The sequence below is a fragment of the Lathyrus oleraceus genome, chromosome 1 (assembly GCF_024323335.1).
Source record: "Lathyrus oleraceus cultivar Zhongwan6 chromosome 1, CAAS_Psat_ZW6_1.0, whole genome shotgun sequence".
NCBI classification, from domain to species: Eukaryota; Viridiplantae; Streptophyta; class Magnoliopsida; order Fabales; family Fabaceae; genus Lathyrus; species Lathyrus oleraceus.
In genome coordinates this window covers 43,715,030-43,728,490 of record NC_066579.1, presented here as the reverse complement: position 1 = coordinate 43,728,490, position 13,461 = coordinate 43,715,030, and the positions used below count along the sequence as shown (strand labels likewise).

Below are 13,461 nucleotides of genomic sequence, written 5' to 3'. Positions count from 1 at the left end.
GTTTCATTGAACTGTTGCTCTCGTTGCCCGTCACAAGTGTCTTTCTCTACCTTCGTTCTAATATGTTATGGTCGATTTCTTCGTGTTCAAGTTCTCTTCGTTAATTTTCATTTTTTTTTACCTTTTTTGTTTCTTCTTCTTCAACCAAATTCCTTCTAGTTGTTATAAAATAGTTTTGATGCATGTTTGAGGTATAGACAGGGTTAATTGATGTGTATTTTGTTGTATTCTATTTGTTAAGCTTTCAAATCTCTTCTCAAGTGTCAAGTGTCAACTTTTATATTTGATAGTGAACTTATTTTATAATGCAATAGAAAATATGTCATTGTTTCGTATGGACTGAGAGCAATTTGTAATTTGTTTTAAAAAATAGACCATTAAATGTATTGTATTGTTTTAAAACGTAATAGCATAAAATACGCCGAAAAATACAATAATGGAAAATACACCGATGAATATAATGTTTGAAAAATATATTTTAAACCGATCAATCAAATCAAACTGAACTAACCGGTTAGTTTGATTCGATTCTATTTTTGAAAAATATTAAAAACCAAACCAAATAAAACCGATGAAGATATCATCGATTTAGACCTTTTTTTGATCAAAAATTGGTACAAATCGAATCGATTACATCCCTATGCAGATATGCGTGTCTATGAATGAATTCATTCAAAAATCTAATTAAATTGAAAGAGTTTTATTACTATATCATTCAAATGCTCTTTGATTTGCTAACATATATTTAATTATATTACATTTTTTTCTATAACATATAATAATTTTTTTTATATAAACATTAACTAATTTTCACTCTAAAAGATAAATTTGTACAATTATACTTTATTGAAATTCACGCATTCAATAGTCTTATGGACGATAAGGATACTTTATTGAAGTTTCATAATTCAATAGTCTCGTGGATAACAATGATACTTCTATAAAATTCCAACATTCAATAGTCTCGTGGGAGATAAGGATGCTTCATTGAAGTTCCAACATTTAATAGTCTTGTGGGAGGTAAGAATACTTAATTGAATTTCTAGCGATCAATAGCCTCGCGGGCAGAAAGGATACTTCATTTAAGTTCCAGCATTTTTAACACATTCAACCTTATAATTTAGACAAATCTTAAGATAGGAACCCCATTAACAACCATCGACGACGTGGGAGAAAGAGTGATACCTTATCTCTGATATCAAAAGCAAAATGTTAAGAGAGTCCATACATTGGCGGCCGAAAAATCTCCCACCTTATACCTTATTCATCAAGAAACATGAAATGACTAACTATAATAATATCTTAGATTAACTATGTTCCAAGTCCTTGAGATGATTCTTCCATCTAGCTCTTCGAGTGGGTAGGCACCATGAGGTAGTTCCGGCATACATGATATGACATTTCCTAGTTAAGTTGCACTCTCAAGCAAACTAGCACGACCTCCTGCATGAGCACGAGGTCGCCTTGTTGCGTTTCTCTTGGGACCACTTTGTAGTTGTATCTTTTGGCATCCCTCTGTTTGGAGGAAGATTCTCTTATGTGGGTGATGCCATGGGTCTCAAAAATTATGTTTGATGCACATTTAAGTTATGTCTTTTTTTCCTCTTCGTTAAATTAAGCGTGCCTCCATGTGGGTGTGTCAATTTCAACTAGTAGCACGGCATTGGCAGTGTATACCATTGTGAATGGAGTTCCTTTATGTTTGAATAGGGAGTGGTGTCGTACGACCATAATACCTTGTGGAGTTGTTCGATCAATAGACCATTGATATCATCTAGTTTTTCCCTTATCACTCATAATATCACCTTGTTTATTAACTCGGTCTGCCTCGTTCTCTTGTAAATGAATAATCGAGATGAAATGTGTTTGTATTCCTAGGTGTTGGGAGAAATCCACCGCATATGAGCTGGAGAAATGTGTGGCATTGTCTGTGATGATGACTCTTGGTAAGAAAAACATGCATATAATATTGGGGGATAAAGTTTCTTGTATGATAGTGTGGTTGTGTCTTGATCTCTATGTATTGGTGAGATTTAAGAGGAGGTATGCTCGAGATTTTTGTTCCTTAGGCACATATGTTATCTCAAAGGCTTTGAAACGTTCGAATAATTAGATATACCTTTGTGAGATGCTTGATCAGCTAAGCTTTCTTCGCTTGATATTCCCTTATAACCTAATTCACAATCACTTATGAGTCGCTTCTAGCTATGAGGCTCAAAGCGCCCATTTCTATACTGAGATTCATGCCAACAATGAGGGCTTCATACTCAGCTTGGTTGTTATTGGCTTTATACTCAAACCTCAAGGAATGCTCAATAAGGAGGTTGTCTGGACTCTCTAGAACTATTATTGTGTCACTCCATTTCAGGTTTGACGAGCCATCCATTGATAATATCCACGTGTGGGAGGGCTCCTTGCCCACTAGTGAATTGAATTTTACCAAGAAGTTGGCTAACACATGTGGTTTGATACTTCCTTTAGATATGTATTCGATATCGTACTTAGATACCCAACTGACGAGGACGTCATTCTTCCTGTGAGGCTCCGCTTCTTTCAAACATGGTGAATAGGATAGTCGGTTTTGACCATTGTGTGATGCTCTTCAAAATTCGGCCTGAGTTTTCTAGCCATTATTAAGACCACCAGCCACCAAGGACAGTGTCTCTATTTTGTGGTACCTTGTCTCACTACCTTTGAATACATTGCTCACGAAATATATTGGTTGTTCTATTTTTTCCTTCTCTTGAACGAGTACAAAGTTCGTCGTTTGATCGGTGATTGATAAGTATAAATATATGGGTGTTCCTTCTTCTGGGAACGTTAGTACGGGCAGTGTCACGAGAAAGATATCTAGCTCAGTGAACGCCTTTCGCACTCGCTTGCCCATTCGAAATTCTCCTTCTTTCTCAAAGTGGCGAAGAAATGGAACACTTTGTCACCTGTACAAGAAAGAAAATGAGCTAGGGTGGCCATGTGTCATGTTAGTTGTTGAACCTCCTTGACACTAGAAGGGTTTCTAATGTTGAATATGGCCTTGAAATTTTCAAGTTCCGCCTCGATTCCCCTTCTGGTTAGCATGAATTCTGGGAACTTAGCGGCCTAAATGCCAAAATAGTATTTGGCAGGGTTTCGGTGCATGTTAAACCTTCTGAATGACTTCAAGATTTCCTTCAGTGTGTTTATTAGCTTTTTCTTCTCTTAAGATTTCACATCTTGGATCAATGGCGAGACAATGCAGATTACTTTGGATTTTATACCTGACATGTCGGCGAGAGTGTCCAGGAAAACAAATTGTCGTTCCTCAGCAGCAGGACGACCAACTCCTCCTTTTTTGCTTCAAATAAGAAGGTGCCCACTTTGGTTACTTGAAAGTCTTGTGGCCCAATCTTGACCTCCTTTAGATCCTTTATGGGAGTTATCCTTTCCTTCTCTGTCTTTATATTGGGATCTAAATTCAGAACATGCATCCCTTGCACGCTTAGTGGTAGAATGACAATTGCGGCCACCTTTACTTTTCTTATTTTAAGACTGTTCTGATAACATTCTTAAGTGGTTGATTAATCCCATTAAAATGTCCCAACCCCTCGTTGGATAGTATAATTTGCATGCTCAAATGCAAGGTTGAGAAAGAGGCCCCTAGGAGGTTAAGAGTGGGTCGCCCTGTAATGATGTTATATGGAAAATGAGTGTCTACTACGAGATACTTGACCCTGATTGTCTTCGCGCTCTCGTCGAGTCCAAACACTATTTTGAACGTTATATGGCCCTTTACTTGCATGTGCTCGCTAGAGAGCCCGGCCAGGGAGCCTTGAAACATCTGGATGTCATCTAGGTCTAGCCGAAGTTTCTCGAATGCGCCCTAAGACAGGACATCTGTTGAGCTTCTAGGGTCAACCATCACCACTTTATACCTTAATTGTCACATTGTGCTGTTATGATAATGGGATTTCAAATTCTAATCCCTCTTCAAAGTTTAGTTTAGGGTTGGAGAGTCTGACATCTGCCACCAGAGTCCGTCGAGCATACTTTTGACGAAAAGAATTGGATATTTCACCTCTAGTGAATCCTCCCGCTATGGTGTAAACGGGTACGCTTATGTTGGTGGATGTTATGATGCTTCGCTCCGCCACCATGTTAAAGAGCATAACTGACGCGAGTGATCAATGGAAGATGAGTACAATCCAATTATTTTATTTATAATATAGTCAATTGAAAACCTTGACTATTTCTCGGGATTTCTTTTGTTTAAAAGAAGTTAGAGTTCTCTTTATCAGGACATCTCTTTGTAACTTTTTTTATTTTTTTGTTAATTAACTTTTTCTATCAATAATAAAAATTCTCTTTTATCAAGCATCTTTGAGATAAACTCCAATGTGATTTATTCATGGACAAGCATCAAACATGAATATTCATATCATCATAAGGTGTTCATCGTCAAACTACAGTACAGTATCCATATGCTAAACACGACACAAATGGAAGGGTTTTCCAAAATATCGAGGTAGAGACGAATAAAATACTCATATTTCCACTGCCTTTATTTCAAGGTCAGGGGAGTAGAAGAAATGGAAATGTAAGTACTACTTGAATGCTCAACAAATGTAGCAGCTTGAAAGAAAGTATCATGAGTTGTTGTACTTCAAAATATGAAGGAGAAAATAGGTGGTGTGAATAGAAAGGTAAAGGCTACGACCCCAAGCCCCAAGGTAAAGGTTAAACCAAACTTGCAGTAGTTATCAATTACATCTCTAACCACACAATATATGGAAAAGTCACGATAGAGCTCCATTAGACACTGAATTTATCAAATCTCATTTAAATCATCGAATCCTAAAGTGTACATTAACATTTCTTCACCGAGACACTTTTCCCTGACTACTATTTCTGTTTTACTCATTGTTCCATTATGTTTCATTGGTCATTACTTACTTATCTAAGAACATTATAAAGTTATTTGCAGCTCATCAAACTCCCTGAAATTAAAACAAACAAAACTTAACTATCCTTTATCCAGCTCATCAATTCATTAAATGTTCGATACAGCTAAAACTTACAAAATTTAGTGTATACTAATCATGTATATTAGAAGGCCCACGGTTCAGATAACATGCTGAAATTGTAAAACAATGCTGACAAAAGCGTGCAATCATTACGAGTATCATAACTCATCCCCTGCCTCTTCCTTTCCCTTGGACTTGGCCTCATCTGCAATATGAAAACCCTCAATTCTGCGTGAAACATCCTCTTCTGCATTTGCCTTCTCCTTTTCTAGGGATCCATTTGGTGATAAACCCTCTGGTTCACCAGGAGTCAATGGGCCTGTTTGCCATATTCTGATGGTTCCATCCTCCGATCCTGATGCATATGATTCTCCTCCAGGAGAGAAACGGACACAGTGTACAGGACCATGATGGCCTTTGTTGCATGCTGCCATCACCAGATAGAACAGCACAAGATTTATCAAAATACCACACATCAAATTCAAGCAAACTAAAAGTATCAGTTAGGTTATCAAAACATGTCACGCAGAAGTCAAAAATATATACTTCAATTAACTTTTAGTCCCATTAAGTATATACTCTTGTTTGTTTAAATCCCTAACAGAGGAAGTATAATTTGGTCCATATTGTTTTGGTTTTAGGTCCTAAAACATTTGTATGTCTGGAATACATCTCTACATATACTCCCTGGTCTAGGGACAAATCAATATTATCCACCTGAAACTAAAACAACACAGACCAAAACAAAATTTTCTATTTTTCAGGGACTCAAACTCTCTGGAATGATTTGTAGGGACAAAAGAAAAAAACAATGTATACTACAGGACTTAACTTAAGTGTTATTTCAGCCTAATTTGAACATATAAATGCAACTTAATGTTTAATGACTTACCAATCTCATTGCCAGTATGGAAATCAAAAACATGAACCCACAAGTCTTCTCCCCCAGCAACAAACTTGTTCCCAAACTTGGGCTCCAATGAAGCTGATTCCACAGTGCACGGCATATCATAGCTCTTCACCAATCCATAGCTGAAAATCACAGGTGATAGATACTGTGAACCAAAAAGGCAGAATATCAAAAAAGAAACTGACCAACTAAGCTTTTTGCTACTTACTGATTTGCATCCCAAAACTTGACAGTAGAACCATCAGCTGTTGTAATATAACGACCATCCTGACTCACTTCAGCACTAGTCATAGGTGACTTGGTGTCAAGTGTTTGAACTATATTACCAGTTCTTACATCCCACAGCCTGTGAATATGAATTAGATTCAGTACAATATAGAATCAAAGCTTCTTGTTAATACCAAAGTTTAAAAATAAAAATAAGCACGATTATATATAAAAAACCATATCCACAGACAACTGTCATCAAATGGCTAAATAAGCTTATACCTGACACCTCCCATATCAGTGCATGAACTCAAAATTGTCTGGTCACTATGAAGCCATGCAACACTCCTGACTGAACCAGGGGATTTATCCACTTCTTTGGGTGGTGCATCAGGTCGATTTAAATCATAAATTCGGAGAATTTTCTCGGCTCCTCCAGTGAGCAAAAGGTGAGTATCCTGCCATTAATTCATATGAACAAAGAAGTGTTTGTCAACCAGTTGTGGATAAAGAACAAGCATCATTGTGGTATCCAAATTTGAACAGAATATATATTATGCATTATCGATTATCTAAATCTATACTGGGATTGGCTTATTTTGAATTTAGAATAGCTCATAATAAAAAACTTGCTGAGAAAATTTGATAGAGAAAGCATAGTAGAGGAAGAAATTGAAAATTGCAAAGAGAACTTCTAAAGATATCACATACACTCAAAGAATCTAGAGAAAAGTATTAAAAAAACAGCAAGGCCAGAGTGATGTTACCATAAAAAAAGTACATTGTATTTTTGTAATCAGTAACTTTATCCCATCAACCAAAATGAATACAAGCAAAAGTCAATAAAGTGAACGGTGACAGGGTAACACAAGCGTCAATTCTACCTCAGAAAAAGCACATGCTCTAACAATGTGCTTATGCTCAAAAGAATGTAACTCATCTCCAGTTAATGCGTCCCAAACTTTGCTGCATAAAATCAAACGAATATGATGTGTCAATATTTATCAAACTGCAATTACTTGCTTGATATGATGTGTAATATCAAGCAAGTGGCAATGTCGAAATCAAAGCATTTAAGAGACTGACGCCAAAAGAATAATGCAAGAGCATATATGATGGCAGAATGTCACAAGGATTACTAGAGTAAAAATGAAAGCTATAACAGAAACACAAATGATTTGAAACCATTAGAGTGGAACACATTTTCTGAATGCATGATTAAAAAAATTAGATTGATTCAGATATCAATTCCTGATTTGGGATAGGAATTCACAATAAAAAACAGGATTGATTTATTAAGTCAATTTTCATGTTTGAATCAACTGAATGAGTGGAATGCATTTTGGTTTAATAATTTAAATTAAAAATTATTACATTCACATACTAATTGACAAGTTTGCACTCTTAACTCACAAATTCAACCACTTTTACATGTTCTAGGTGTCCGAACAATCTCAATCCTATATGAGAATTCATTTGGCAGGAATCAATGCAATCTCAGTGTATTAAATGTAGAAACGTAAACCTTTGATGTAAGGTCAAACTTTAAATTGCAGTTTCCATCACATCACAGTTGTTGTTAACCTTGATATTGTGGAAAATTGCATCAAATACAACCCATGTGGTTGCAATGCATGGGGGCAAAAACTAGATGCCCAGGCCACAATCACAGCTGCAGACCTTTTATAAACCTCACAACAAAAACTTCTCCAAGTCCCCATTGAGTACTATGAGATGCCACAGTCCAACATGAATAGTATGGAATGTTATTGCACGTAGAGTATTTAAGTTGCTAGGTTCTTTCCCCTTGATAGCTAACTTTTTAGGGAGGGAGTGTTCCACGAGTGCTTGAACTTTAACTTATCCATTAGTATTATTTGACAGGGACCAAAAAGATATTGAAATATAAACTGAGTTTAGGAAAGTATTCCATACAACTAGAGAATAATTTTTCTATTCAGTTCAGATCAATAAAAGAAGCCGTGAAAAAAAATTACAAGCAATAGAAAATAGTAACAGTGAAAAGAGCAAGCTCCTAACAAGATTGCAAAAGATGAAACTAATTACAAGAGATAACCAACTTCTCCCCTTAACCTAAAACTACTAACCAAATGGATTTTCGGCTATCCATCCCTTCCTTAATCGAATCCTCCCTTTATCCCCCATTGGTTCTAGAATCTTCTCTCCCACTCACTTTTAAGAAACCAGTTTTGGAAGGCACGAAGAACGCCCAATGCACCACAAAGCAAGTGCATGATACAGCGCAGCAGCATAAGAAAGGAGGGAGAATGAGGAAGTGGGATACAGTATGGAGCGACTTTAATAAGATGTGAAAAAAATATAGTTCACCATGGACCACCAATGACGGTAGAATCGTCATATGGTATTAGGCAAAGTTACTAATTTAAGAATTGAATTTGTGCATGTTCAGTAAATTTTTCAGGTGTGTGATGAGGCACGGACACCCCGAACACGACACTGACACTACAACACATGTAATAATTTGAAAATGAATAAATTAAAGATAATCACAAGTGTCGGTATAGGTGTCAGTGCCCGACACGCCATTTATCAGAGGCGTCAGGTGCTCCATAGATAGGTCCACAAACATGTTGATGGGTCAAAAGCACTAAAGCAGCACTCATTAAGTCAACTAAATGAGATGTATCCTATCTAAGCTGAATTTGGATTAAGCAATACATCATTTGACCAACAAATTTATAGAAATCAAGACACGCTGAACTAAATATAAAAAGAACATAACCAAAAAGATTACATGGCAGCTAGTATGGTTACTTACGTTGAGAAATCAGCAGAAGCAGTTGCAGCCCGCAAAGCATTAGCATCCAAACAGCAACTCCAAACTGCACCTTTGTGCCCTTCAAATGTTCCAATCCAATCTCCAGTCTCTCCGTTCCTCAGCATAGGGCTAGCATCTATTCACACAAACAGCATTACGACAAAAAAACATCACGCCCTAAAAACTAATCTATGGTATTCTTCCACACCAAAATCAGATCCATAAAATATGAAACCAAAAAACAAATTGCACAAACAAAATCACAAAAAATTGAAAGAAAAAAAAAAGCATACCTTTGCTTGCACTAATAAGAAAGAAACCATCGGGAGTAACAGGACTGTAAAAGAGATCAACAACTGGACGAGAGTGACCGTGACAAACAAGAGGCACCGTCGCTTTCTTCTTTTCCATTTCTTAAATCTGACAAAATCGTTACGCTATATTGGTGGTTCTTAAAACGTAAATCACAGTATTGATAAAGAAAGAAAGTATGAAATATAGGAGAAACCCTAAATCTATCGGAAGAAAATTTGATCGAAACGGTAACGGCGGTGTTATGAAAGTAACACAGGTGGGAAACGGTGAATCCACACCTCCTAACCCTCGAAGCTCTGGGAAATTTTGGATAAAAAGAAGCAAATTGGTAGAAAGGATTTGAAACCTATGAAAGAAAGGTGTATATGTTATAGTAATAAAAATGGTTAAAAAGGAAAAAAAGAAAGAAAAAAAGGGTAGAACACAGAGCTGGGAGAGGAAGGGCCAGGACGCGGGGATGGATTTGCTTTAAGGCATCAAGTATTATACTGTGAGTTTATGAGAACTCGGACAACTCAAAGCTCTTCTTACGCAGTCGTTTCGATATGGAAACTTTCACCCAACTCACTATTGGACTCAATCAAATTTTATTCATTAGAATTTGATTAAAACTTTTATCAAAAAAATTTAGACTCCAAGTTTAAGTTTTAATAATTTATTATTGATGTATTTTAATTATTATTAACTAGCGTTTAGACGGGTACTCCCGTGTGCGTCTGCCCGCTTATTTTAATGTGGACAGCAGAGAAAAATAAATATTTTTGTTTTTCTTTTTATGACGTTTCTATTGTATGTCGCATTAAAAATAATATTATTACATTTTGAAAATGATAAGTAAAGATACTCAAAATTATATCGAAGCATGCAAAATAATATTGATACTGTGTAATCAATGACGTTTTTTAAGAGGAATGTCAAACATAAAATCTATATTCGAAGTATTTTCTTTTTCCCTGCAATTGTTTTCCGTAGTAAAGAAAAAATGTAAGACTCTTAAATTATTTTTTTTTAGAAAAAAAGATAGTAAAATTAATAGTAAGTATTTTTTTTACCTTATAAAGATTCGAATCAATTCTTCGTACATCCCTTTATCAATGCGCTCTTGAGATTTAAAAAACTACAAATACATGACGAAATGTCATATCATCAAAGAAATACATTCAGAACATTTGACTCGTTTGAATATAATATGGTTTTATTGTGACACAAATAATACTTGGAGAATGGAGATACTTTGTTTTAGTATAGATTTGGTAGAACAACAACTATGACTTGTTTCTGAATTATCTGAAATTCTGGTAAATAAGGAAAACAATGGACTTAGTAAATATATATGGTTTTATTTACATAAACCACAAATAGTAGTTAAATTTATGCATTTAAAAATAGTCTAGATAAAAATATTCTTAAATGAATTAAATAAAAACCTCTCCATCCTTTGAGATATTATTTCTCTTTTCACCATTTTCCAAAGTTCTGTTTTATCTGTTATTACTGTGTAGCTCCAACCGATAAAGTAAATTTTCAGACGTTTGACCTGTTTCAATAAGGATGATAAAAGTGTTAGTGAAAGAGTGATGAAAATGCAAGAATTTTTTTTATACGTATCGTGAAAAAGGTAAATACACCTTATTGTCGAGTTTGCCGATGGATGAAATACTTTGTTCATCCTTCCATGTGTTCCATTTATCTTCAAAGTCTGCTATCTAAAATTTATTGCATAAGAATAGTGAGAATAAGTATAAACTAATTGATATCTAACATAAAAGCATAAAATAAATGATTAAGTATAACTTACTTTTATGTCAAAGCAAGTTTCAACATTGTTTCGTCTCAACTCCTTATATAATTGAAAGATTTCACTGTGTTCTAGTTTGGCTGTATATTGAAGCAAAAGAAAATTATATTTAGTTATGATATAAAGAATACAATATAAGCATGGTATGTCGTGTAACCGGAATGGGAATCAATGTGTGAGCAAATTTTTTAATGTACTTAATAAATACCTGCGAGTGCGATAAAATAATTTGTTTGTAGACTATATTTTTTATGCAGTCATCATCTTCTCCTTTCAATTTTCCTTCCCTAGTTAAAACTCTTGTTATAGTCTGTGAAACACCCCTGGATAAAGCCACATATAATTGTCCATGACTAAAATCATGCCGTAGAAGATATATTCCAACATTTGGAATGGTTTGTCCTTGTGATTTATTTATTGTAATTGCAAAACTTAGTCGCACAGGAAACTGCTTTCTACTAAGGACAAAAGGCAGTCTATCAATTGCAGATGTTTTTATTTTAATTTTGGGCAAAAAAGCATGTTTTCCTGCGTTAGCTTCCTGTCAAGATTTCCACATCCAACATATTCATAAATAAACCACGACATAATAATTGCGTTCCATTACACAATCCATATCTAGGATCTAGATTTCGTAACAACGTCAATGGTGCACTCTTTTTTATGTTTAAAATATATAGTGGCAAACTACCTTGTGCAATTGAGTTTAAGAATTCTTGCTGGTATAAATTATGATTATCTCCTTCAACCTCGTCAAACAAAAACAAATTATGTTCTTCTCCTGGAAACTGGTCGATAATCATATCATTCAATTTCTGGACATCATCATTTGTTGGTGTCAAAATAGCTCTTTGTACCATATATGGGGCATCCCAACCATGCAATTCTAAATTAGGAAAAATATGTTGGATAAGTACTTGTATGAAATGTTCACCTTCCCATGGGATTGTAATATGTAAAGGTAACCTCGCCGTGTCATCTGGTTTGGTAGGTTCAACACCATCACCAATGCGAATAAGAAATTTTACAAACTCTTAATCATGCAATGATCGCATATTTTGACGCAAACGCAAAATCTTGGTATGATTCCATAAATGAGACTGAACAATACACGCTGAGATCATTTGTGCCTTAGTAATTTTTCTTACAACAGGAAGAACTTGACAAAAATCTCCCCCAATGATCAGAACTTTTCCACCAAATTGAGTATTGTTGCTACAAATGTCTTGTAATGATCGATCTAAGGCTTCCAAACAATTTTTGCTTGTCATTGGTTCTTCATTTCAAATTATTGCGGCAACAACTCTAATGAGATTTGCAAGATCTTTTTCCTTTTGAATAACACAAATGAAACTCGGTTGTATATCAATAGGTATCTTAAATCGAGAATGTGCAGTCCTACCACCGAGTAACAATGTTGCAGCTATACCAGATGATATAGTTGCTAAGACAATTTCTCTTCTACTTCTTAAACTTGCCATTATTGTTCGATAAATGAATGTTTTACCTATTCCTCTTGGACCATCAACAAAAAATACCCCACTGTGTTTTTGAACAATTACATTCATAATGGTTTTGAATACAATCATTTGATCATTATTTACCTTAGCAACATATTCAATATCTTCATTGGGGATATCGACCGCTAACTCCTCTTGTATGATACTTGGAATTGCATCTTTGTCTATTGTATTAGGGGGTAAAGATGGGAGATCATAATATTTAATTTTTTTACCGTTCAGGTTTAAGAGTTCATTCAAGTCCTTCAACAACATATTAGTCAAGTTTGATTCCATAACATTGTTAGTTGTTTGAAAACCCTCTGCCATATGTGTAAAAAAACTCATTCCAAAGGCCTCTAGCATCAGTAGGTTCATAAAATAATAAAATCGTCACGAATAACCTTCGTAAAGCATATGGGATTCAGAGACTCGTAGCCTCAACCAAACAATCACGAGTACTGTGATCAGTCTCTAGAAATCCCCTATCCTCAGCTGATTTTTTGAATGTATTGAAAGTTGTGCCATTATTTGTAAGAATATATTCCTAACTGGTTGGACCTGTGACATGAGATAACAACATTCGAAAGTAAAACTTATCTCCCTCTGAAGGTGATACCGTATAGATGTTGGTGTAAGCCCTAGAGGCCAATACTTTTGGTACTTGTATCGAATTATTTATTAATTAATAAAAGGTTTTTTCTTTATTATGTTTGATTAATAAAGTCCCTAGAATAACTAGTCCATTTAATGTATCAAATATGACTTAATCATGAGATCACATTAAACATAAGGACATTATTCTTAAAGTATCCGTAGTCAAGCTTTATTGTGAAGTGGGATAACATTAAAGCATTAAGACTATTATGTTTGTAGACTGATGATCACATCTCATGGATCATGGATAAAGAGTTATTAAGTCTTAAACATAG

General features: G+C 35.1%; 2 protein-coding genes across 2 annotated transcripts; both read right to left on the bottom strand.

Annotated features, from left to right (window-relative positions):
• Window positions 1-4,979: 4,979 nt before the first annotated feature.
• On the bottom strand, window positions 4,980-9,752 carry LOC127094780 (uncharacterized). The gene is made up of 7 exons (XM_051033584.1): window positions 9,211-9,752; window positions 8,918-9,053; window positions 7,002-7,083; window positions 6,400-6,575; window positions 6,119-6,256; window positions 5,893-6,032; window positions 4,980-5,427 (listed from the first exon to the last, which is right to left on the bottom strand). Exons 1-7 carry the CDS (start codon window positions 9,326-9,328, stop codon window positions 5,159-5,161), a joined length of 1,059 nt encoding a protein of 352 aa, XP_050889541.1. The 5' UTR covers window positions 9,329-9,752; the 3' UTR covers window positions 4,980-5,158.
• Window positions 9,753-12,313: 2,561 nt separating this feature from the next.
• On the bottom strand, window positions 12,314-12,859 carry LOC127090122 (uncharacterized). The gene has a single exon (XM_051029387.1). It carries the CDS (start codon window positions 12,857-12,859, stop codon window positions 12,314-12,316), a length of 546 nt encoding a protein of 181 aa, XP_050885344.1.
• Window positions 12,860-13,461: the final 602 nt, after the last annotated feature.